This window comes from Salvelinus namaycush, chromosome 11 (assembly GCF_016432855.1).
Source record: "Salvelinus namaycush isolate Seneca chromosome 11, SaNama_1.0, whole genome shotgun sequence".
In the NCBI taxonomy this organism is placed as follows: Eukaryota; Metazoa; Chordata; class Actinopteri; order Salmoniformes; family Salmonidae; genus Salvelinus; species Salvelinus namaycush.
The window spans coordinates 29,687,951-29,711,514 of NC_052317.1; the positions used below are offsets into that span (position 1 = coordinate 29,687,951).

General features: G+C 43.8%; 2 protein-coding genes and 1 non-coding gene across 3 annotated transcripts; all 3 read left to right on the plus strand.

Annotated features, from left to right (window-relative positions):
• The first annotated feature begins 7,691 nt into the window (after nt 1-7,691).
• LOC120055985 (aquaporin FA-CHIP-like) lies at nt 7,692-10,625 on the plus strand. The gene is made up of 4 exons (XM_039004087.1): nt 7,692-8,137; nt 9,016-9,177; nt 9,442-9,522; nt 9,800-10,625. The coding sequence occupies exons 1-4, from the start codon at nt 7,775-7,777 to the stop codon at nt 9,977-9,979; spliced, it is 786 nt and encodes a 261-aa protein (XP_038860015.1). The 5' UTR covers nt 7,692-7,774; the 3' UTR covers nt 9,980-10,625.
• A 9,159-nt stretch (nt 10,626-19,784) lies between these two features.
• LOC120056319 lies at nt 19,785-19,840 on the plus strand. The gene has a single exon (XR_005477769.1). It is a non-coding gene; the product is annotated as a U7 small nuclear RNA (small nuclear RNA).
• A 1,355-nt stretch (nt 19,841-21,195) lies between these two features.
• On the plus strand, nt 21,196-23,104 carry LOC120055598 (aquaporin-1-like). The gene is made up of 4 exons (XM_039003480.1): nt 21,196-21,558; nt 22,162-22,323; nt 22,520-22,600; nt 22,826-23,104. Exons 1-4 carry the CDS (start codon nt 21,196-21,198, stop codon nt 23,027-23,029), a joined length of 810 nt encoding a protein of 269 aa, XP_038859408.1. The 3' UTR covers nt 23,030-23,104.
• Nucleotides 23,105-23,564: the final 460 nt, after the last annotated feature.

A 23,564-nucleotide genomic window follows, 5' to 3' on the forward strand; every position in this document is an offset into this window, starting at 1 on the left:
TCTATAGGGAATAGGGTGCAATTTCAGACGCAGCCATGGTCTTTATCTGTGAGTTCTGTACTCTTTGTGACATGTCATGATCTGGCAGCCCATTCTGACGTGAGGTATTTTTAGAGAGGTCTCTTTCTGCTTTTGTAATCAAGAGGATCTACTCTATTCATTCAGGTCTTTGGTCTCTGTTTCCTTTTACACACTTGGAGCTAAAGTCCCGGGAGTGTGAAGCCACTGTGAAGAATGGCCGATCTTAGTCTTAAATTGTACTCTCTAAACACCATATTTGGAAGAAAATCTGTATTTTTGCCTTGCTTTTCTGTTCGTTTTTCTATTTGTTCAACTTGTTAAAAATGAGTCTTTAAAAGAAAACATTGTTAATGACTGGACTCTTAGTAGATCACTGTCTTTGCTTTGACACAAAAAACCACTAGGGTGTTGTAGGAATTTCTCTTTGAGCACCAAATGCCTCCCAACAAAATTTCTATGAACCAATTAGATAGGTTTGAGCAATTAGCAAAATTAGTTCCTCCACTGTCACAAAATGTTTCATGGGTCAGTAAGTGTCTGTGTTGCCTGTCTCACAACCCCTAACCCCTCAACATGTAGGTTCAGCCATCAACAAAAAAATATATCCCACAACTACTCAGATTATGGTTTGACACCTTCCCTCAACAGTAACCTTTTTGAATAAAGTCTCAAAAATAGCATCCTGGCAGCACGGATGGGTAGATTACTTTCGAAATGTAATTCATTACAGTTACTACCCACTGGGCACAAACTGGTTTAATCAATATTGTTTCAACATAGATTTCATGTCACAATACATTGACCAATTATGTCAAAAATACATTGGATTTGAAAAAAGTCATCAAATTAAACTATTGTTTTGAGGGTCAAATTTAAACCCACAGGATTGTCATCATGGTAACCAATTTTCAACATAAACTCAGCAAAAAAAGAAACGTCCTCTCACTGTCAACTGCATTTATTTTCAGCAAAATTAACATGTGTACATATTTGTATGAACATAACAAGATTCAACAACTGAGACATAAACTGAACAAGTTCCACCAACATGTGACTAACAGAAATGGAATACTGTGTCCCTGAACAAAGGGGGGGTCAAAATCAAAAGTAACAGTCAGTATCTGGTGTGGCCACCAGCTGCATTAAGTACTGCAGTGCATATCCTCCTCATGGACTGCACCAGATTTGCCAGTTCTTTCTGTGAGATGTTTCCCCACTCTTCCACCAAGGCACCTGCAAGTTCCCGGACATTTCTGGGGGGAATGGCCCTAGCCCTCACCCTCTGATCAAACCGTTCCCAGACGTGCTCAATGGGATTGAGATACGGGCTCTTCGCTGGCCATGGCAGAACACTGACATTCCTGCCTTGCAGAAATCACGCACAGAACGAGCAGTATGGCTGGTGGCATTGTCATGCTGGAGGGTCATGTCAGGATGAGCCTGCAGGAAGGGTACCACATGAGGGAGGAGGATGTCTTCCCTGTAACGCACAGAGTTGAGATTGCCTGCAATGACAACAAGCTCAGTCCAATGATGCTGTGACACACCACCCCAGACCATGACGGACCCTCCACCTCCAAATCGATCCCGCTCCGGAGTACAGGCTCATTCCTTCGACTATAAACGCGAATCCGACCATCACCCCTGGTGAGACAAAACTGCGACTCGTCAGTGAAGAGCACTTTTTGCCAGTCCTGTCTGGTCCAGCGACGGTGGGATTGTGCCCATAGGCGACGTTGTTGCCAGTGATGTCTGGTGAGGACCTGCCTTACAACAGGCCTACAAGCCCTCAGTCCAGCCTCTCTCAGCCAGTCTGAGCACTGATGGAGGGATTGTGCGTTCCTGGTGTAACTCGGGCAGTTGTTGTTGCCATCCTGTACCTGTCCCGCAGGTGTGATGTTCGGATGTAACGATCCTGTGCAGATGTTGTTACACGTGGTCTGCCACTGCTAGGACAATCAACTGTCTGTCCTGTCTCCCTGTAGCGCTGTCTTAGGTGTCTCACAGTACAGACATTACAATTTATTGCCCTGACCACATCTGCAGTCCTCATGCCTCCTTGTAGCATGCCTAAGGCACGTTCACGCAGATGAGCAGGGACCCTGTGCATCTTTCTTTTGGTGTTTTTCAGAGTCAGTAGAAAGGCCTCTTTAGTGGCCTAAGTTTTCATAACTCTGACCTTAATTGCCTACCGTCTGTAAGCTGTTTCACAGGTGCATGTTCATTAATTGTTTATGGTTCATTGAACAAACATGGGAAACAGTGTTTAAACCCTTTACAATGAAGATCTGTGAAGTTATTTGGATTTTTACAAATTATCTTTTTTTGCAGATTTTATTGTATACAAGGTTTGTCTATGTTGGATTTGTACCTTTGAAACAATGTCAGATCTTCAATGTTATATTCGATATTAAAAACAAACAAACGGTAGGATGGGCAGCACCTCCTACTGGAGAGTAGCTCTATCTACAGCTATCCATTTGGTCTCTCATCCAGTTTTAATCAAGCCCTGCTTTGAAATTTGCCAATGACTACCAATATGCTATCTTGAGAATTATTATTTCAGAGATCTCTTAATAACTAAATAGATTAGTTTTAGTTTAGATGGAGACGTGAATCCAACATTTCAATCATTAATTTGTAGATAAACTGGATATTGAATTTCTATATCAACATCAACATTTGAAGGAGATGTATCTTCTGCTTGGGTAGTTTTATCTGTGCCACTGACTTAGTCTGGCTTTAATTCTAGTTTGTCTACAAATTAATAAATTATACTGTAAATTTGATTCCTGTCTCCATCTCAACCAGAAATAAAGAATAGGATTAAGCCAGTGGCTCAGATGAAACTATTTAAGCATTAGATACGCTATTTCCTTTAAAAACAATTCAATGTTACTTTTGTAATACAGTAAATAGCCTAAAGTTAAGGCCATTTTACAAACTAATGTAATGGTATTTATTCAACCTTCAAATGAGTAAGACAGGTTACTGTTGCTAAATGTCTTATGTAATCATAGAAAGTGTGCATGTTCAAGATAACATGCAAGGTCACAGGTCTGTGGAGATCATCACAATTGCTATAATAATCTATGCTGAATCTTGAACAGCATTGATCATTTGCACTATGTACTTTTAATGTAATCTCATCTGCAATTCAGGTCATTTAGTTGTGCTATTAGAAGACGCACAGTGATAACACATTAAGTGGTTGTATAAATAAAAAAAATCTGACATTGTTTCCCATTTGAAATGTGTTGCGCTTTTAAATGGTTGAAAGCGCAGTGATGACATATTTAGATGACAAACCAAAAATTAGATATTGTTTTCCATTGGAATTTGGTTGTGCTTTTAGATGACTGAAAGCATAGTGATAACACATTGTGAATTCAACAAACTTCTCGTTTTCTTTTTAAGTGGGTGAATAAAGATTGAAATCTCATTGATCAACATCTCAACCAAATATTACCAAAATGTCCACGTTGAAATGACATGGTGTACCCAGTCGGTAGTTACCTGTCCAAAATTGTAATCAGTAACGTAGCTTTTGGATTAGCCAAACTGAGAAACGGAATCTGATTTACTTTCAGTACATTTTGGATTACTTTCCCCTTAAGAGGCATTAGAAGAAGAAAAAAAGGATCCATCTGTCACGGCCGTTGCTGGAAGAAGACCAAGGTGCAGCGTGGTGAGTGTACATTTTCTTTTATTTGTTAGAATGTCGCCAACAAAACAATAAACAATACAAAAACGACCGTGAAGCTTAAGTGCCACTAACAAAGTCAACTTCCCACCCTGAAAGGAGGAAAAAGGGCTACCTAAGTATGGTTCCCAATCAGAGACAACGATAGACAGCTGTCCCTGATTGAGAACCATACCCGGCCAAAACATAGAACTAAAGAAACATAGAAAACAAAACATGGAATGCCCACCCCAAATCACACCCTGACCAAACCAAATAGAGACATAAAAAGGCTCTCTAAGGTCAGGGCGTGACAGTACCCCCCCCCCCCCCCCCCCCCCCCCCAAAGGTGCGGACTCTGGCCGCAAAACCTGAACCTATAGGGGAGGGTCTGGGTGGGCATCTATCCGCGGTGGCGGCTCAGGTGCGGGACGCAGACCTAGCTCCACCTCTGGCTCACCCCACTTTGGTGGCACCTCTGGTGCGGGGACCCTCGTCGCGGACCCCGGACTGGGGACCCTCGTTGCGGGCCCCGGACTGGGCACCCTCGCTGCGGGCCCCGGACTGGGCACCCTCGCTGCGGGCCCCGGACTGGGCACCCTCGCTGCGGGCCCCGGACTGGGCAACCTCGCTGGAGGCTCCGGACTGGGGACCGTCGCTGGAGGCTCCGGAATGGGGACCGTCGCTGGAGGCTCCGGACTGGAGGCCGTCGTTGGAGGCTTCGTGCCATGACTCCTCACTGGAGGCTTCGTGCCATGGATCATCACTGGAGGCTTCGTGCCATGGATCATCACTGGAGGCTTCTTGCCATGGATCATCACTGGAGGCTTCTTGCCATGGATCATCACTGGAGGCTTCTTGCCATGGATCATCACTGGAGGCTTCTTGCCATGGATCATCACTGGAGGCTTCGTGCCATGACTCCTCACTGGAGGCTTCGTGCCATGACTCCTCACTGGAGTGAGGAGACGTATGGGCAGTCTGGTACGTGGAGCTGCCACAGGGCTCACCAGGCTGGGGAGACAAACAGGAGGCCTGGTTCTGGCAGCAGGCACAGGACTCACCCGGCTGGGGAGACATACTGGAGGCCTGGTTCTGGGGACAGGCACAGGACTCACCAGGCTGGCGAGACATACTGGAGGCTTGGTTCTTGGCGGAGGCACCGGATACACTGGGCCGTGGAGGCGCACTGGAGGTCTCGAGCGTAGAGCCTGCACAACCCGTCCTGGCTGGATGGATATCTTCGCCCTGCACATGCGGGGCGCTGGCACAGGACGCACCGGAGACACTGTGCGTAGAGCCGGCGCAGGATATACTGGGCCGAGGAGGCGCACTGGAGGTCTGGAGAGCAGGGCTGGCACAACCCGCCCTGGCTGGATGCTCATCCTAGCCCGGCAACTGCAGGGTGCTGGCACAGGACGTACTGGGCTGTGGACGTGCACTGGAGACACCGTGCGCTTCACCGCATAACACGGTGCCTGACCAGTACCACGCTCCTCAAAGCGAATATCTTGCTCCAGACTCCAACCCCTCCAAACTCTTTTGTCCCTCTCCACTGCCAACCATTCCTCGCTCAAACGGTCCAAGAATTCCTCCTCGGTCTCGGACTCACCCCTCAGCACCGACGCCCACGTCATCTGCCCCCCCCCCCCCCCCCCCCCCCGCAAAAAAAAGAAATTGGGGCTGCCTCTCGGGTTTCCATCCTGTCCTCTCCTTCTGACCACGCTGCTTGGTCCGTTTGTGGTGGGTAGTTCTGTCACGGCCGTCGAAAGAACTGGACCAAAGCGCAGCGTTGTGAGCGTACATTTTCTTTTATTTGTTAAAATGTCGCCAACAAAACAATAAACAATACAAAAACGACCGTGAAGCTTACAGGGCATAAGTGCCACTAACAAAGTCAACTTCCCACCCCGAAAGGAGGGAAAAGGGCTACCTAAGTATGGTTCCCAATCAGAGACAACGATAGACAGCTGTCCCTGATTGAGAACCATACCCGGCCAAAACATAGAACTAAAGAAACATAGAAAACAAAACATAGAATGCCCACCCCAGATCACACCCTGACCAAATCAAATAGAGACATAAAAAGGCTCTCTAAGGTCAGGGCGTGACACCATCAGACATTTGGTGTGTCATCATAGTTATCTCTGAAAACAGAAAGGTGGCCTGAACTTAGTCACTGTCACTAGCTGGCTACCTCCCAGTTACTCATCTCTGCACCTTAGAGGCTGCTGCCCTATGCACATATACCTGGAACACTGGTCACTTTAATAATGTTTACATACTGTTTTACCCATTTCATATGTGAGTACTGTATTCTAGTCAATGCCATCCTATTCAACTATTGCTGTACATACACTATTCTATCCACATATTTTTCAGATATACTATATATTCTATCCATATACTGTCCATAATGTCTATACATCCCATCACACATACAGTGCATTCGGAATGTATTCAGACCCCTTGACTTTTTCCACATTTTGTTATGTTACAGCCTTATTCTAAATTGGATTAAGTAAAACATGTCCTCATCAATCTACACACAATGCCCCATAATGACAAAGCAAATGTTTGCACATTTATTACAAATAATAAACAAATACCAAATAAAGAACAGGATTCTGGGGAATAAGGATTGACTGACCTTCATGTCTTAAAGTAATGATGGACTGTTGTTTCTCTTTGCTTATTTTAGTTGTTCTTGCCATAATATGGACTTGGTCTTTAACTAAATAGGGCTATCTTCTGTATACCACCCCTACCTTGTCACAACACAACTGATTGGCTCAAACGCATTAAGAGGGAAAGAAATTCCACAGCAAACTTTTAACAAGGCACATCTGTTAATTGAAATGCATTCCAGGTGACTACCTCATGAAGCTGGTTGAGAGAATGCCAAGAGTGTGCAAAGCTGTCATCAAGGCAAAGGGTGGCTACTTTGAAGAATCTAAAATATATTTTGATTTGTTTAACACTTTTTTTTGGGGGGGGGGGGTTATTTAATTGTTCTGATGTCTTCACTATTCTACAATGTAGAAATTAATCAAAATAAAGAAAAACCCTTGAATGAGTAGGTGTGTCAACTTTTGCCTGGTCCCAAGCTGCGCCCCTACCCAGTCATGTGAAATCTATAGATTAGGGCCTAATTTATTTAATTTTACTGATTCCTTATTTTGAACTAACTCAGCAAAACCTTTGAAATTGTTGCATTTATATTTTTGTTCAGTGTGTGTGTATGTGTATATATAGATTTTATTGCATATAGATTTCTATCAAATCATGTTGAATAGCATTTATCCAGATGTATTCCCAAGAGGTTAGCAAGCAGTTGCCAATATGATGTGCACACTGAATCTCTCTTTTTCCCACTATGGGAACAAACTCACGTGCATGTCTTTTGAGTGACAGGTTAGGGACCTGTGACTCAGGTCAACTCAGCAGTGAGTTGGCCTCTTTGGAGGCTCTGCTGTGACCCAGTCACTGCTGAGTTGATGCGGAAATTCAATTATTGATGCTATTCACTGGTATAGAGACATCTTAACAGATAAACATATCGACAAAGCGCACACTATAATATTTGAAGATGGGACTTGGAAATATGTTCCAACAACACCATAGTTAGAAATCCCAAGCAACAAACCTTGTGGACTCTCACCTTATACTGTAGTCATAAAGTCCTGCTACTGTAGATGTCTTTATGAATGGAGAAACAAAGTGCCTCTGAGTACAACTTCCCCTCTGTCCTACTACAGCCTGTTCTTCACCACTACTTCTGAAAGTCCAGAGAGAAAAAAAAGAAGTAAGTGCAGGGAGTATGGGAAACGAGAGGGATAGGAGGGAGGAAAAGAGGGAGAGGGAGACCAGTAAAAGAGTGAGGGAAAGGGGGGTGAAGAAGAAAAAAAGCCTTTTGGATTTCTCCCTTCCCTTTCACTTTTTAGAACCCGCCTCCCTTCATTATCAGCAGCAGCCTTATAAATGCAGCCTGTTGATGTTGTTTGTGAGTTCCACTGACACCACTCTACATCATATCAGATAAGACCACCATACGCCCAGGCTGCAGCCAAGATGAGAGAGTTCAAGAGCAAGGCATTCTGGAGGGCCGTACTGGCCGAGCTTGTGGGGATGACCATGTTCATATTTCTCAGCATCTCAGCTGCCATTGGGAACTCAAACAACACCGCTCCTGACCAGGAGGTGAAGGTTTCTCTGACCTTTGGTCTGGCCATCGCCACGCTGGCCCAGAGTTTGGGCCACATCAGTGGAGCCCACCTGAACCCAGCTGTGACACTGGGCATGCTGGCCAGCTGCCAGATCAGCGTGTTCAAGGGGATGATGTACATGGTGGCTCAGATGCTGGGCTCTGCTCTGGCCAGTGCTATTGTCTACGGAACCCGGCCAGAGGCAAATACTGCACTGGGGGTCAATGCTGTGAGTGGCTCATTTTGGCTAATTTGTTTCAGAATGCAAATTTGAATATATATGGTTTATGTGTGTCCTTTTCAATTAGAAATGTTGGCTTTCAATTCCATTTTATGGGAAGTGTTTGAACTTTGTGTGCAATTTCTTGATAAATGTATATTGCATCTCATAGTTGTTGGCAAACAGTAATGCATGTGAACCTGCATGCACTGCATTGAGAAAATAGTTGATTGAACTTAGTTTAATTTAGTTTGACTCAATGATTTTTGAAGGGACTCAAATGGGATGTCATTCATGTTTGATTAGAGTGAGCTTGGATGCACCGGCTGCAAACTATTGACTAACAGAATCATGTGATGTTTTTTTATCATCACACTAACTCATAATAAGAATAGGTGCTTCTGCTGTTCTCTAGTGAATATAGGATGTACAGCTGCATGGTAGTTACTTTCCCATGCCATAAAAAACCCTCACATGCCTCCTATAGACACCAAGTTATATGGTCTTTTAAGCTGTTGATACAGAGGATCATCACATCTATTGCCATTAATGGAATTCTAAATTATGTAAATTGCACATTAGCAAAGTCTGTAAGAATATGATCAATTATCAACATCTTTCAATCATTTACAATTTCAATGAATGAATAAACTAAAACTTGCTCAGACTTTGACAAATTATAGCGAGACTATCAGCCTGTTGAAAGTTTACATAGATTTCAAATTTGATTTTTTTCTCCTCACCCTGCACTTCACAAGGGAAGCCTTTGCTTTGCCAGCTATTTAGAATAGCACATAGTAGTTGAGAAAAACATCCATCATGCTGATGCACACTGACAAATTGTTTTTGTTTGTTTCCCCCTCTGCCCCTCTCCTTCCCCCTCGTAGTTAAATGGTGTCAGTGCCAGCCAAGGCGTTGGCATCGAGCTCTTGGCTACCTTCCAGCTGGTCCTGTGTGTCATAGCAGTAACTGATAAAAGGCGGCGTGATGTTACCGGCTCTGCCCCCCTGGCCATCGGACTCTCTGTTGCTCTGGGACACTTTGCAGCCGTAAGTTACTTAAAGTAGTTTGTCAACAAGGTATCTCCTCTGACACATGCATCCGATTAACAAAACATGGATTTTGAATGTGTTATTGTGACAAATCACCATTGAATTAAAGCTTAATTTTACTCAGTGCAAATGTTGACTGTTGAATTTACCCCTCAGACCCTAGGCCTAATCCTATAACCATAAACGATTTATATTGATTTTACAACAGATCGTCTCATCCCTCATATTGTCCTAAGATATTTATCTTGTTGCTGTGTACAGATCAGCTACACAGGCTGTGGTATCAACCCGGCCCGATCCTTTGGACCAGCTTTGATCATGAATGATTATACAAATCACTGGGTAAGTGGAGATGGTGTGTTTGCAGGCACGTGTGTTTGCAGATTCCTTGCATTTAGTGTGACATCAATTCCATGACTAGTAAATTCAATAAACTTCTAAAATGATTACCAAAGCTGAGCTACTTTCAATAAAGTGGTTACTGAGTGACAGCATCTCTATTGTTTTATTGTAAAGTCTAATAAAACTATTGAAAGCAAAGTTAAAGTTAACTCTGTAATATTTGTCTTAAATCTGTTCTTCCATTGATTCATTGATTGATTTCTTTGCACCATGGCAGGTGTACTGGGTGGGGCCAATGAGTGGAGGTGTGGCAGCTGCTCTGGTCTATGACTTCCTCCTGTACCCCAAATCTGAGGACTTCCCTGAACGTATGAAGGTTCTTGTTAGTGGCCCGGTGGGAGACTATAATGTTAATGGAGAGGAGACTGCAGCTGTGGAAATGTCATCAACAAAGTAGTGTTGTCATAGCAACACCATATAGTGTATAGGACTTTAGATTGTCTACCTACAGTATACTCCTGTAAAGCATTGACATTTCCTTTAGAATGGCAGCAGTTGAATTGTTATTTCAAAATAATGATAAAGAATTTCAAATAAGAGGAGTATTTTTATTTTGTTGTGAAGTATTAGGCCTGTTTCATTGAAAATCACACCACTGAACTGCCGATTTAGTAGCCAAATTGTCACTTGACTATCACAGGAGGTTGGTGGCACCTTAATTGGGGAGGACGGGCTCGTGGTAATGGCTGGACCGAAATGAGTGGAATGGTATCAAATACATCAAACACATTTCCATGTGTTTGATACCATTCCATTTGCTCTTTTCCGGCCATTATTATGAGTTGTCCTCCCCTCCGCAGCTTCTACTGTTGAGTATTCACTTCAATTTCTAAACGTCTTTAACAAGAGTTGTTGGAACATCTTGCTCTTTGTTAAAATATTTCCCATATCAGTATTCTATATAGAGCTATTTGTTTTTGTATATTTTCTATGTACCTGTTTATGTAAGAACTTTTTATTTCTTGATGTATATGTATTTCTGTGTGCACTCTTGAATTGTATTTCACTTTTGTACGTAAATAAAACACCAGATGTTAACAGATGTTCCTCTCTTGGCATTTGTCTCCTCATAAACTGCTTACTTTAGCAATATCCAGTCTCCACATCCAAACAGTACCCTTTCAATTTTTGGACTAGCCCTCTCATTAGAACTTCAAAGCCAAACACTTTGGGGGCTCCCGAGTGGCGCAGCAGTCTAAGGCATTGCATCTCAGTGCTAGAGGCGTCACTACAGACCCTGGTTCGATTCCAGGCTGTATCACAACCGGCCATGTTTGGGTGTCCCATAGGCGGCGCACAATTGGCCCAGTGTCATCCGGGGTAGGCTGGGGTAGACTTACCAGGTTAATGAAAAATTTGGCTGACACAATCTATTTAAGTTTATCTCAGAAGGTGGGGAGAGCTTGAGATCCTGATAGAAATATATTTTCAGTAAACTTTGCACTACTATCTAAACTAGACCACAGCAACATCACTGTTTAGGTTCAGGACCCGTAGACCTTATCATCACTGTCCTCATGAGTCTATTTCCTTATCTAAAATCGCTGTTAACAGGCTGGTGTTTTTTTCCTGGAATCCACTGCGTGCATGAGCCAGTAAGTTTACGGAAAAAATATGAGTAACTTTTAACACACCCCAGTCTTATCTGCATTTTATGTGGTTACAAAAACTAAAAGCAGAGAGTATTAGTGTAAAAGGTCTGGGTGTAGCTGGTACAGAGGAGTCAGGCGCAGGACAGCAGAGATGAGTAATGAAAGTAACTTTACTCAAAATTACCAAATACATGTAGAAATACCAAGCCCACACAAATGGACCGAAATACATAAAACAAACACGCACAAAAACCATGGGGAAAACAGAGGGTTAAATAATGAACATGTAATTGGGGAATTGAAACCAGGTGTGTAAAACAAAGACAAAACAAATGGAAAATTAAAAGTGGATCGGCGATGGCTAGAAGGCCGGTGATGTCGACCGCCGAACGCCGCCCGAACAAGGAGAGGGACCGACTTCGGCGGCAGTCTTGACAATTAGAGACAATATGAGATTCAAAACATGATTAGAAACAATTGTAAAGTTTTTTGTTTCTGTTTTCTTCTTTGGGTAGGATGAACCGTAAATCAGAGGTGTGGGCGTGACGGGTTTCTCATTCTGACCAACCTTTCTGGTATGTCTGTTGTAGAGGTCGACCGATTAATCGGAATGGCCGATTAATCTGGGCCGATTTCAAGTCTTCATAACAATCGTAAATCGGTATTTTTGGACCCCGATTTGCCGATTTCTTTATTTAATCTTTATTTAACTAGGCAAGTCAGTTAAGAACACATTCTTATTTTCAATGACGGCCTAGGACAGATTTTTAACCTTGTCAGCTCGGGGGATCCAATCTTGCAACCTTACAGTTAACTAGTCCAATGCTCTAACACCTGATTACATTGCACTCCACGAGGAGCCTGCCTGTTAGCGAATGCAGTAAGCTAAGGTAAGTTGCTAGCTAGCATTAAACTTATCTTTAAAAAAACAATCAATCAATGACTGTCATTGCTCCAATGTGTACTTAACCATAAACATCAATGCCTTTCTTAAAATCAATACACAAGTATACATTTTTAAACCTGCATATTTAGCTAAAAGAAATCCAGGTTAGCAGGCAATATTAACCAGGTGAAATTGTGTCATTTCTCTTGCGTTCATTGCATGCAGAGTCAGGGTATATGCAACAGTTTGGGCCGCCTGGCTCTTTGCGAACTAATTTGCCAGAATTTTACGTAATTATGACAACATTGAAGGTTGTGCAATGTAACAGGAATATTTAGACTCATGGATGCCACCCGTTAGATAAAATACGGAACGGAATAAACGTTTTGTTTTCGAGGTGATAGTTTCCGGATTAGTCAAAGGTATATGGTTTAGAGAGAAATAGTCGACGTGTTATAATTCCTGTAATAACTTGCGGCTGAATTTGAAAGGGGTTCCTTCGTTATTTTACCGTTCATGTCTTCCATAGAGAATGTCTTGATCTACTTCAAATAAGGTCTGTGGGCTTAATAAGGGCTTAAACCGCCTCGACGTTTTGATACCCGTGTAAATCTCACTAGGATAAGGTAACGTTTGTCAACATATTTTCATTAATCCATTCTACAATTTTTTTTATCTTCGCTTATATTTAGCCAATATTGATCAGAGTTACCTTGTCCTATGGATATCTACACAGTTATAAAATTGGCACGGTGATGTAAGCCTACACGAAACACAGACCTTATTTTAAGTGAATCTAAAAATATCCTATGGAATAAATGAAGGAACCGCTTTTCAGATTTTGCTAGAAGGTGTCATGGGAATTATGACTCGCACTTTGGTTGTCAATTCTTACCATGCCCATTATTAAAATAGGATTTCCTGCATATAGAAATTTAAGTTTTTGTTTTCAACATTCATCACAGGTAACTTAAAACTTCTTATGGCTGCAGCCCGACACCGGTACACTTATGACAACATCCAGCTCAAGTGCAGGGCGCGAAATTCAAAAGATTTTTTTTTTTAATATTTAACTTTCACACATTAACAAGTCCAATACAGCATATGAAAGGTACACATCTTGTGAATCAAGCCAACATGTCCGATTTTTAAAATGTTTTACAGGGAAGACAAAATATGTAAATCTATTAGCTAACCACGTTAGCAAAAGACACCACTTTTCTAACTCCATCAGTTTCTTACTCCATCACTAGCTATCACAAATTCGACCAAATAAAGAAATAAATAGCCACTAACCAAGAAAAAACTTAATCAGATGACAGTCTGATAACATATTTATTGTATAGCATATGTTTTGTTCGAAAAATTTGCATATTTCAGGTATAAATCATAGTTTACATTTCAGCTACAATCAGAAATTGCACCGAAAGCAGCCATAATATTTACAGACACCAACGTCAAATACCTAATTACTCATCATAAAACATTTCTGAAAAATACATAGTGTACAGCAATTGAAAGACAGGCATCTTGTGATTCTAGACAATATTTCCGATTTATGAAATGTTTTACAGCGAAAACAAAATGTAGCGCTATATTAGCGTAGCCACAATAGCCAGAAACACTTGGGCGCCCACGACCAGTTCACATGCACGACAGATATTAGAAATAGCATCATAAAATGTTTCTTAATTTTGGTGATCTTCCGTCAGAATGTTGGACAAGGTGTCCTTTGTCCAGAACAGTCGTTGTTTTGAACTGGAACGGCAAATTCCCCTCTTCATTTAGCATGGGCACTTGCCAAGTGCTACATATCTCTCCAACGTAAACAAAGTCAGAGAACGGAACACGGCAAAACTCCCGAAAAAATTTCAATAATCTGATTAAACTATATTGAAAAAACATACTTTACGATGATATGGACACATGTATCAAATAAAATCTAAGACGGAGAAGTTAGTCGTTCATAACGACAGCTAAAAAGAAGCCAAATCCATGTCCCCTTTGCGCGCTCCAGAAACAGGAAGTGGACGGTCACGTCAAAGAAAGAGCTTTTATTCCACCTTAGACCAAGATAAACACAATTTTTTTTCTCTCACCACCTCTTGACCAACCAGGGGAAGGTGTATGAAATGTACGTAGGCTCTTACGTCTTATGCCCATGTATAGGCAAGAAGTTGAACAGAGCATCGATTTCTGACATTCCACTTCCTGGTCAGGAAAAGTGCTGCAGAAGGAGTTCTGTTTCACTCAGAGAAATAATTCAAACGGTTTTAGAAACTAGAGAGTGTTTTCTATCCAATAGTAATAATAATATGCATATTGTACGAGCAAGAATTGAGTACGAGGCCGTTTGAAATGGGCATCTTTTATCTGGCTACTCAATACTTTCCCTTGCAGCCATAACAGGTTAAACTCTATTTTTATTCAAACAGTTGAGAGTATTTGTCTCCTAAGCAGACTCTTCAGTATCATTGTCACGTTCCTGACCTGTTTTCTGTTGTTTTGTATGTGTTTAGTTGGTCAGGGCGTGAGTTGGGGTGGGTATTCTATGTTGTGTGTCTAGTTCGTCTGTTTCTGTGTTCAGCCTAATATGGTTCTCAATCAGAGACAGCTGTCAATCGTTGTCCCTGATTGAGAATCATATAAAGGTGGCTTGTTTTGTGTTGGGGATTGTGGGTGGTTGTTTCCTGTCTCTGTGTTTGTGTTCTGCACCAGATAGGACTGTCTCGGCTTTCACGTTTGTTATTTTGTTATTTGTTAATGTTCATTGTTTATTGGTTAATTAAACATGTTGAACACTAACGGCGCTGCATTTTGGTCCTCTCCTTCATCCCAGGAAGAAAGCCGTTACAGAACCACCCACCAAACAAGGATCAAGCAGCGTGGCAACGGGCAGCAGCGACAGCAGCAGCGGTACCAGGAGGAATGGTCATGGGAGCAAATATTTAACGGAGAAGGACCCTGGGCTAAGGTTGGAGAAGATCGCCGCTCTCGGGAAGAGATGGAGGCAGCTAAAGCCCAGGAGCGGTGGTCTGAGGAGGCAGCACGGAAGCGGGGCTGGAAGCCCGTGAAGAAACCCCAAAAATTTCTTGGGGGGGGGATAAAGGGTAGTGTGGCGAGGGCAGGTAGGAAACCTGCGCTCACTTCCCATGCTTACCGTGGAGAGCAGGAGTACGGGCAGACACCGTGTTATGCGGAAGAGCGCACGGTGTCTCCTGTACGGGTGCATAGCCCGGTGCGGGTTATTCCACCTCCCCGCACTGGGCGGGCTAGAGTGAGCATTGAGCCAAGTGCCATGAAGCCGGCTCTACATATCTGGCCTCCAGTACGTCTCCTCGGGCCGGTGTACATGGAACCAGCCTTACGCATGGTGTCCCCGGTTCGCCAACACATCCCAGTGCGGGTTATTCCACCTCCCCGCACTGGACGGGCTACGGGGAGCATGCAACCAGGTAAGGTTGGGCAGGCTCAGTGCTCAAGGGAGCCAGTACGCCTGCACGGTCCGGTATATCCGGCGCTACCTTCCCGCCTCAGCCCAGTACCACCAGTGCCTACACCACGCACCAGGCTTCCAGTGCGTCTCCAGAGCCCTGTTCCTCCTCCACGCACTCTCCCTGTGGTGCGTGTCTCCAGCCCAGTACCACCAGTTCCGGCACCACGCACCAAGCCTCCTGTGCGTCTCCAGAGCCCTGTACGCACTGTGCCTTCTCCCCGCACTCGCCCTGAGGTGCGTGCCCTCAGCCCGGTACCACCAGTGCCGGTACCACGCACCAGGCCTATAGTGCGCATCGAGAGTCCAGTGTGCCCTGTTCCTGCTCCCCGCACTAGCCTTGAGGTGCGTGTCTCCAGTCCGGTACCATCAGTTCCGGCACCACGCACCAGGCCTACTGTGCGCCTCAGCAGGTCAGAGTCGGCCGTCTGTCCAACGCCGCCTGCACTGCTCGTCTGTCCAGCGCCGTCTGAGCCATCCGTCTGGCCAGCGCCGTCTGAGCCATCCGTCTGCCCAGCGCCGTCTGAGCCATCCGTCTGCCCAGCGCCGTCTGAGCCATCCGTCTGCCCAGCGCCGTCTGAGCCATCCGTCTGCCCAGCGCCGTCTGAGCCATCCGTCTGCCCAGCGCCGTCTGAGCCATCCGTCTGCCCAGCGCCATCTGAGCCATCCGTCTGCCCAGCGCCATCTGAGCCATCTGTCTGCCCAGCGCCATCTGAGCCGCCCGTCTGTCCCGAGCCATTAGAGCCGTCCGTCAGTCAGGAGCCGCTAGAGCCGTCCGTCAGTCAGGAGCTGCCAGAGCCGCCAGCCAGTCAGGAGCTGCCAGAGCCGCCAGCCAGTCAGGAGCTGCCAGAGCCGCCAGCCAGTCAGGAGCTGCCAGAGCCGCCAGCCAGTCAGGAGCTGCCAGAGCCGCCAGCCAGTCAGGAGCTGCCAGAGCCGCCAGCCAGTCAGGAGCTGCCAGAGCCGCCAGCCAGTCATGAGCTGCCCTCCAGTCATGAGCTGCCTTCCAGTCATGAGCTGCCCTACAGTCATGAGCTGCCCTCCAGTCATGAGCTGCCCTCCAGTCATGAGCTGCCCTCCAGTCATGAGCTGCCCTCCAGTCATGAGCTGCCCTCCAGTCATGAGCTGCCCTCCAGTCCGGAGCTGCCCTCCAGTCCGGAGCTGCCACTCAGTCCGGAGCTGCCACTCAGTCCGGAGCTGCCACTCAGTCCGGAGCTGCCACTCAGTCCGGAGCTGCCACTCAGTCCGGAGCTGCCATTCAGTCCGGAGCTGCCATTTGTCCGGAGCGATTTCTCTGTCCTGAGCTACCTCTCTGTCCTGAGCTACCTCTCTGTCCTGAGCTACCTCTCTGTCCTGAGCTACCTCTCTGTCCTGAGTTGTCTCCTCTATTTAGGAGGGGCCTTGGTGAAGGTTCCTGGACCATGGTCGGGGGCGAGGGTCGCCACCCAAAGGACGCTAAGGAGGGGGACAAAGACAGTGGTGGAGTGGTGTCCTCGTCCACCGCCGGAGCCGCCACCGCGGACAGATGCCCACCCAGACCCTCCCCTTGAGTTTTAGGGGTGCGCCCGGAGTTCGCACCTTGAGGGGGGTGTTCTGTCACGTTCCTGACCTGTTTTCTGTTGTTTTGTATGTGTTTAGTTGGTCAGGGCGTGAGTTGGGGTGGGTATTCTATGTTGTGTGTCTAGTTCGTCTGTTTCTGTGTTCAGCCTAATATGGTTCTCAATCAGAGACAGCTGTCAATCGTTGTCCCTGATTGAGAATCATATAAAGGTGGCTTGTTTTGTGTTGGGGATTGTGGGTGGTTGTTTCCTGTCTCTGTGTTTGTGTTCTGCACCAGATAGGACTGTCTCGGCTTTCACGTTTGTTATTTTGTTATTTGTTAATGTTCATTGTTTATTGGTTAATTAAACATGTTGAACACTAACGGCGCTGCATTTTGGTCCTCTCCTTCATCCCAGGAAGAAAGCCGTTACAATCATTGTCACTTCAGAGCTGTGTGCGTGTGTGTGTATTTATGTATTATATTAAGTTAAAATAAAAGTGTTCATTGTTCATTCAGTATTGTTGCAATTGTCATTATTACAAAAATGTGTGTGTGTGTATGATATATATATATATATTTTTTTTAATCTTTAAATAAATCGGCCGATTAATCGGTATCGGCTTTTTTGTCCTCCAATAATCGGTATTGATATCGGCATTGAAAAATCATAATCGGTCGACCTCTAGTCTGTTGTATGAAGTGAAGGATTGTTAGTTGTTATTGTCATGATTCAACAACCACATTTCCCTACACAGATTCACATCAATCAGTTTGACTTACTCAAAATAGAGTGAATAATTCAGAGTGAACAATAACCATCTGATTTGTTGTAGGCTACAAAGTTCCCCATTCGTAATATCTGAGTACCATAGCGACCAAAGCACAAATGTGTTGGTGGCTAGAGATATAGTTGTTCTTAGGTTATGGGAATTCATGCAAATTAATCACCACAACATGGTGTATTAACAGAAACCATTTTCTATGAATGTAATTATCTATAATTTAACATTTATCAAAATGTAACAAAATAGATTGATTGCCCTGATCATGATAAATGTATTTCATAGGCACAGCAGATACATCAATTGATCTGCATTTCCATTTTAATTGGCTTGCTCCTCAATAGAAGGGGCCTATTAATTTGGGTTGAACATTCAGACCCTTGCAGCTAGAATGTAATTGTATAGAATGAATGGACACAACCCTCCATAGATAAGCATGTCCTTTCTATGCAACACTTTTCTATCTGCAACAATAGAGGAATGTTTCAGAAGGAAAACGAAAGAAAAGAGGGTGGGGAAATGTGATGTCTGTAGTCAATGCAATGGCCCTGTTCAAATCCTTTAAAAGTGCATCCTGCCTTCCGAGTGGCGCAGCGGTCTAAGGCACTGCATTGCAGTGCTAGAGGTGTCACTACAGACCCGGGTTTGAATCCCGGGCTGTGTCGCAGCCGGCCGCGACCGGGAGATCCATAAGGCGGCGCACATTTGGCCCAGTGTCGTCCGGGTTAGGGGAGTGTTTGGCTGGCCGGGAAGTCCTTGTCCCATTGCACTCTAGCATCTCCTGTGGCGGGCCGGGCACATGCACGCTAACTTCGGTCGCCAGTTGTACAATGTTTCCTCCGAAACATCGGTGTGCTGGCTTCCAGGTTAAGCGGGCAGTGCGACTTGGCAGGGCCGTGTTTAGGTGGATGCATGGCCCTCGACCTTTGCCTCTCCTGAGTCCGTATGGGAGTTGTAGCGATGGGACAAGATTTAAACTACCAATTAGGGAGAAAAAGAGGTAAAAATAAAGTACATCCTTCATTCCTAATTTCAGTGAAATAATCCCAGATTAGAAATTACTGGACAGGTGAAAGCCATGTGCTGGAGCCGTTGTATTCACTTGCCCAATCATGTCATGTCTAATCAGTGATTACTTCAAGGAATGGAGAAAGGAAATATTCATTCTAACAGGCCTACTTAGGGCTCTATTCAATCCGCATAGTGGAAGTTCAGTTTTACAGCATGATTGAAATTTAAAGGCAATGTTCCTGCTTTAGCGGAGACTGCATTCACGGTTAACGCTGTATACGTCGGCTCAATCGCAAATTGCCTTTACATTACTATTGCGGAATCTGTAACACTTCAGCTTTACAGATTGAATAGATCCCCTATTGTGACATGGCTAACAGCTGATTCAATCAAACCAGACAGTTGAAAAAGCATACCTGATTCAAGCCAAACAATTTACTCAAAATTAACTTTTGGGTAAGGTGCTAGTTGCAAGACTAAACCTTGTGAGGGTGTATGATACAAACTTGGCATACCAGCTTAATTTGTGCTCCATAATACCATTGACCTAGCGCCTATGCCAAGTTTATACTTGTTTTATATTGAACTAGCAAAACCATTGTGGCAGCTCCCACATAAAGACTACAGTTTTACTATAGAATACTGCAGTATTATCCACAGACACAAAAAACACTGTAGTAAATACTACAGAAATGTCTACAAAAACAATACAGTAAAAGCTACAGTATTCCATTTGCATATACCCTGCCCATTCCCCTCCCCCATATCCCAATTTGTGCCACCCATAAGTATATACATATGTTGTGTTCCCTACAGATTATAGAAAAGAGTAGAAGTGCTGAACTATCTGTTCAGATCCTAGTCCAACAAACCAACGCCTACCTACCTACAGGCTATGGAATATTTGCTCTTTTAGTATTTATCCAGTAGGTTTTCTCAAGGAGAAACTCCCAGTAATGGACACCAAAAATGGATATATCACATTATCTGGTGTACAATCTTTAGCTAACCTGAACCCAGCCATCACCCTGGGTCTGCTGGTCAGCTGCCAGTTCTGTGTCCTCAGTAGCCTACCATAAATTGATCCAAAAATAATTTACATTATACACAAGTTAACTTGGGATTTAAATGCAAACAGAATTTCAAAGTTAATGGTGTCCTTTGTAGCGTATGCCGCTCCAGCTCAGGTCACTGTACAGAAGTTGCAATACGTTGACAAGATTTAGATTTATAATGTCCTCGAAACGTGTTAGCCATGTATTGAATCAAGAGCGCCACTTTCCTCAAACAGCTCTATGCATTGAGTTAATGTGTTTTCCGCTGATTTCAGCCTTTAATATAAGCTCTCCCTTCCTGGCAGCGATTGTTGGAGCTGAAAGAAGCAGAGACGCCTTATCTTTCGACTCCCTCTGCTTAAATACATCCTCTGAATGATCGTAATTCTATTGTATTTTCTGACAGTTATGCGGGGCGAGATTAACCAAATGCTTTCCTGTTCTCTTCTCTGGTAGTTGAATGGAATCAAGGATTTGGCATAGAATTTCTTCTCACCCTCCAGCTTGTGCTGTGTGTCATAGCAACCACTGATAGAAGGTGGAGTGATGTCGGAGGTTCTGATGTCCTGCGCCCTTGGCGATCGGGCCCTCAGTAGGTCTTGGAGTAAATCAAAGCCATTGTATTGTTTTAATCTACCCTGGAAACGATTCATGACTTGCAGTGCAGTGGTATAACACATTAATTGGATAATTTACCTCACTAGTCTCAACGCCAGCTGTAAGACACCTGGGTCATGTTCAGTAGCGCACACCGTAGCAAAATGTTTTCAGACACTAAATTAAAAAAGAAATACTAGACGTATAAGATACCATTTTGTATTTGTCTGTGATGACTTATACACCCTGCAGCATGTTTGACTTCTTGTCAGAAATAAAGCATGGTAATCCATTTAAATGTCCTGTTTTCAACTTTAACAACCTTTTAATTTCTAAATTTAGCATAGATATTTGACAAATGTAAATCATTTGAATTGCAAATAATCTCTTTTAAGAGTTCCTGTATAGTAATGTTTCTCAGTCACTTTTCAGTGCAACAATTTCTGTTTAGAACTGATGTACATATTTTATGGGGTGACTGAGAAAAAGGGGTGAAAACCTGAAGTCTCTTGTTAGCGGTATTTCCTGTTAATTTGAATGTCAGTCGCCTCCCACTTTCACTAGGGATCTACAGTAACACTGTGGTATAAATGCTGCGTGGCTTGCATTGTTAGTAACACTGAAGACACAACACAAACGCCACCCAACACCACAGTGATGGGAGAACTCAGAAATTGGGCGTTTTGGCGGGCTGTTCTAGCAGAGTTGATCGGTATGATCCTCTTCATATTCATCGGTATATCTTCTGCTATCGGGAATAAAAACAACTCCATGCCTGACCAGGAGGTTAAAGTAGCGTTAGCCTTTGGTCTGGCCATCGCCACGCTGGCCCAGAGTTTGGGCCACATCAGTGGAGCCCACCTGAACCCAGCCATCACCCTAGGTCTGCTGGTCAGCTGCCAGATCAGTGTGTTCAAGGCAGTGTTCTACATCCTGGCTCAGATGCTGGGAGCTGTAGTAGCTAGTGCCATAGTGTATGGAGTCAAGCCGACAAACATTGATGCACTGGGGGTTAATCACGTGAGTGGATATCACTTTTGACTGTTTTCAGATTATTGGCTAATATGGAGAGATTTCAAACAATAACAAAGCAGTCACCCACCACTGTTTTAGGAGAAAGCTGAGTGCTGGGTCTGGACATATTATAGACAGATTATAGACAGTGCTATAGATGCAAGGACTGACCATCCATGTTAACAAAATTAAAGTTTGAACCATGTTTTGAGGCTGTTTGTTTACAATTACATGGTAAAAAAAAGGACCTGAATAAGATTGTTTGGGGTTCTGATGGAATAAGTTATATTCTTCAAGAATCAATGGATATATACTGTATCATTAATTTAAAAGTAAAAAAATGTATGTAAAATGTATGTACCAATATGCAGATTGCCACTAAGTATTAAAATGCTGAAAATATACATTTGGAATGAATTCATTTTAAATGGAATTGATTCAGACATGTTGAAGACTTTTGTGAAAATTGTAATCTAAAGTAAGCTTAAACTCATCTACTTTAAATCAGACTGACTTAATCAACGCTTGAGCCGTCATACATCTCAGATCTCATCTCAGATGCCACCTAATGTTTCACAAGCTCATCATATCCTCTCCGGTCTTTTCCAGCTGAATACAATAAGTGTAGGACAAGGGTTTGTCATCGAGTTCCTGACCACCTTCCAGCTGGTCCTATGTGTCATAGCAGTGACTGATAAAAGGCGTGGGGATGTCACCGGTTCTGCCCCTCTAGCCATCGGGCTCTCTGTGGGTCTGGGACATCTTGCAGCAGTAAGTGAATAATGCTACTCAAACATGTGTGCTGATAAAAATGTTTTCAGCTTTACACTGTAGATCTACAGTAGATTATAGTCTTGCTATAAACAAACTTCAGGAAAATCCATAATCGCCGGTGTAAGTGTAATATAGCGGTACAGTATAACATAAACATGTCATAAATGCTATGGTTAATTGTTTCTATCCTCAGATCAGTTTCACTGGATGTGGCATTAATCCTGCTCGCTCATTTGGGCCAGCTGTAATCTACAAACAATTTGGTGACCATTGGGTAATCTTTCACCTTTTTCACCCTAATGTTTGTGTTGTCATCAAAACCATCATATCATATTAATGATAGCTTCTTGTCTATCAACTGCACATCTATCACTTTTGTATTATTATCTAACTTTTAATTATCCAGGTTGGTCTCATAAAAAAGAGACCTGTTCCACAGCAGCTCTTGGTTCAGCACAGATATTGAATTGTTGGCACCATTTCTGCTCCTGTACTCCAGGTGTACTGGCTGGGGCCGATGTGTGGAGGTGTAGCAGCAGCCCTTATCTATGACTTCCTCCTGTATCCTAGAAGTGATGACTTCAGTAAGCGGTGGAATGTTCTAGTCAGTGGGCCAGAGAAGGAGAATGATGCCCCAGAGGAGGGCAGCAGTAGTCCTGGAACCAGTCAGTGGCCCAGAAATGACAAGTTCACTAACAATTAGCCTACCAAATGTTGGAAATTCTAAGCAGAAAAATATCTAAATTGTGCTTAAAAACCTTGTTTCTGCAGTCTCTGCCAGCCGCTGAGAGATCCATATGTAGAATTAATTTAAACTGTCAGTTTGATTTATGCAGTTATCTACTTTTATTATTGCTGTAACAGACATGTTGTTTTGTGTTTCTGTTTGTCCTGTGTTGAAGGTTGAAACATTTGTACACCTAGGAGACAGTTCAAAATGTACTGTAAAGACAAAATGTACTGTAAAGACAAAATGTACTGTAAAGACAAAATGCGCACCCTCCCCCTTATAGAATTAACAAGAAATGATGTTTTACGACCACAAATAACTGTAGTGATCCTGTGTTGTTTAACGTAGATATCGACTTTACCACTTCAGCATGCTTTTGTGGTACAGTCGATGCCACGCAAGGCTACGGGCCAGAAGGTTGAGGATTTGCTGACCACCACGGATGAGCTAACTCTCCCTGCCTTTCATTAGAACTACACTACGATCAGAGCCGGGTGCAGACAATGAT

What these genes read in the sequence shown, in the direction of transcription:
- LOC120055985 (XM_039004087.1), top strand. Translation starts at nt 7,775, where the DNA reads ATGAGAGAGTTCAAGAGCAAGGCATTCTGGAGGGCCGTACTGGCCGAG. An exon ending in CTGCACTGGGGGTCAATGCT is followed by an intron (nt 8,138 to 9,015) that starts GTGAGTGGCTCA and finishes TCCCCCTCGTAG; the next exon opens with TTAAATGGTGTCAGTGCCAG. An exon ending in CTCTGGGACACTTTGCAGCC is followed by an intron (nt 9,178 to 9,441) that starts GTAAGTTACTTA and finishes TGCTGTGTACAG; the next exon opens with ATCAGCTACACAGGCTGTGG.
- LOC120055598 (XM_039003480.1), top strand. Translation starts at nt 21,196, where the DNA reads ATGGGAGAACTCAGAAATTGGGCGTTTTGGCGGGCTGTTCTAGCAGAG. An exon ending in ATGCACTGGGGGTTAATCAC is followed by an intron (nt 21,559 to 22,161) that starts GTGAGTGGATAT and finishes GGTCTTTTCCAG; the next exon opens with CTGAATACAATAAGTGTAGG. An exon ending in GTCTGGGACATCTTGCAGCA is followed by an intron (nt 22,324 to 22,519) that starts GTAAGTGAATAA and finishes TTCTATCCTCAG; the next exon opens with ATCAGTTTCACTGGATGTGG.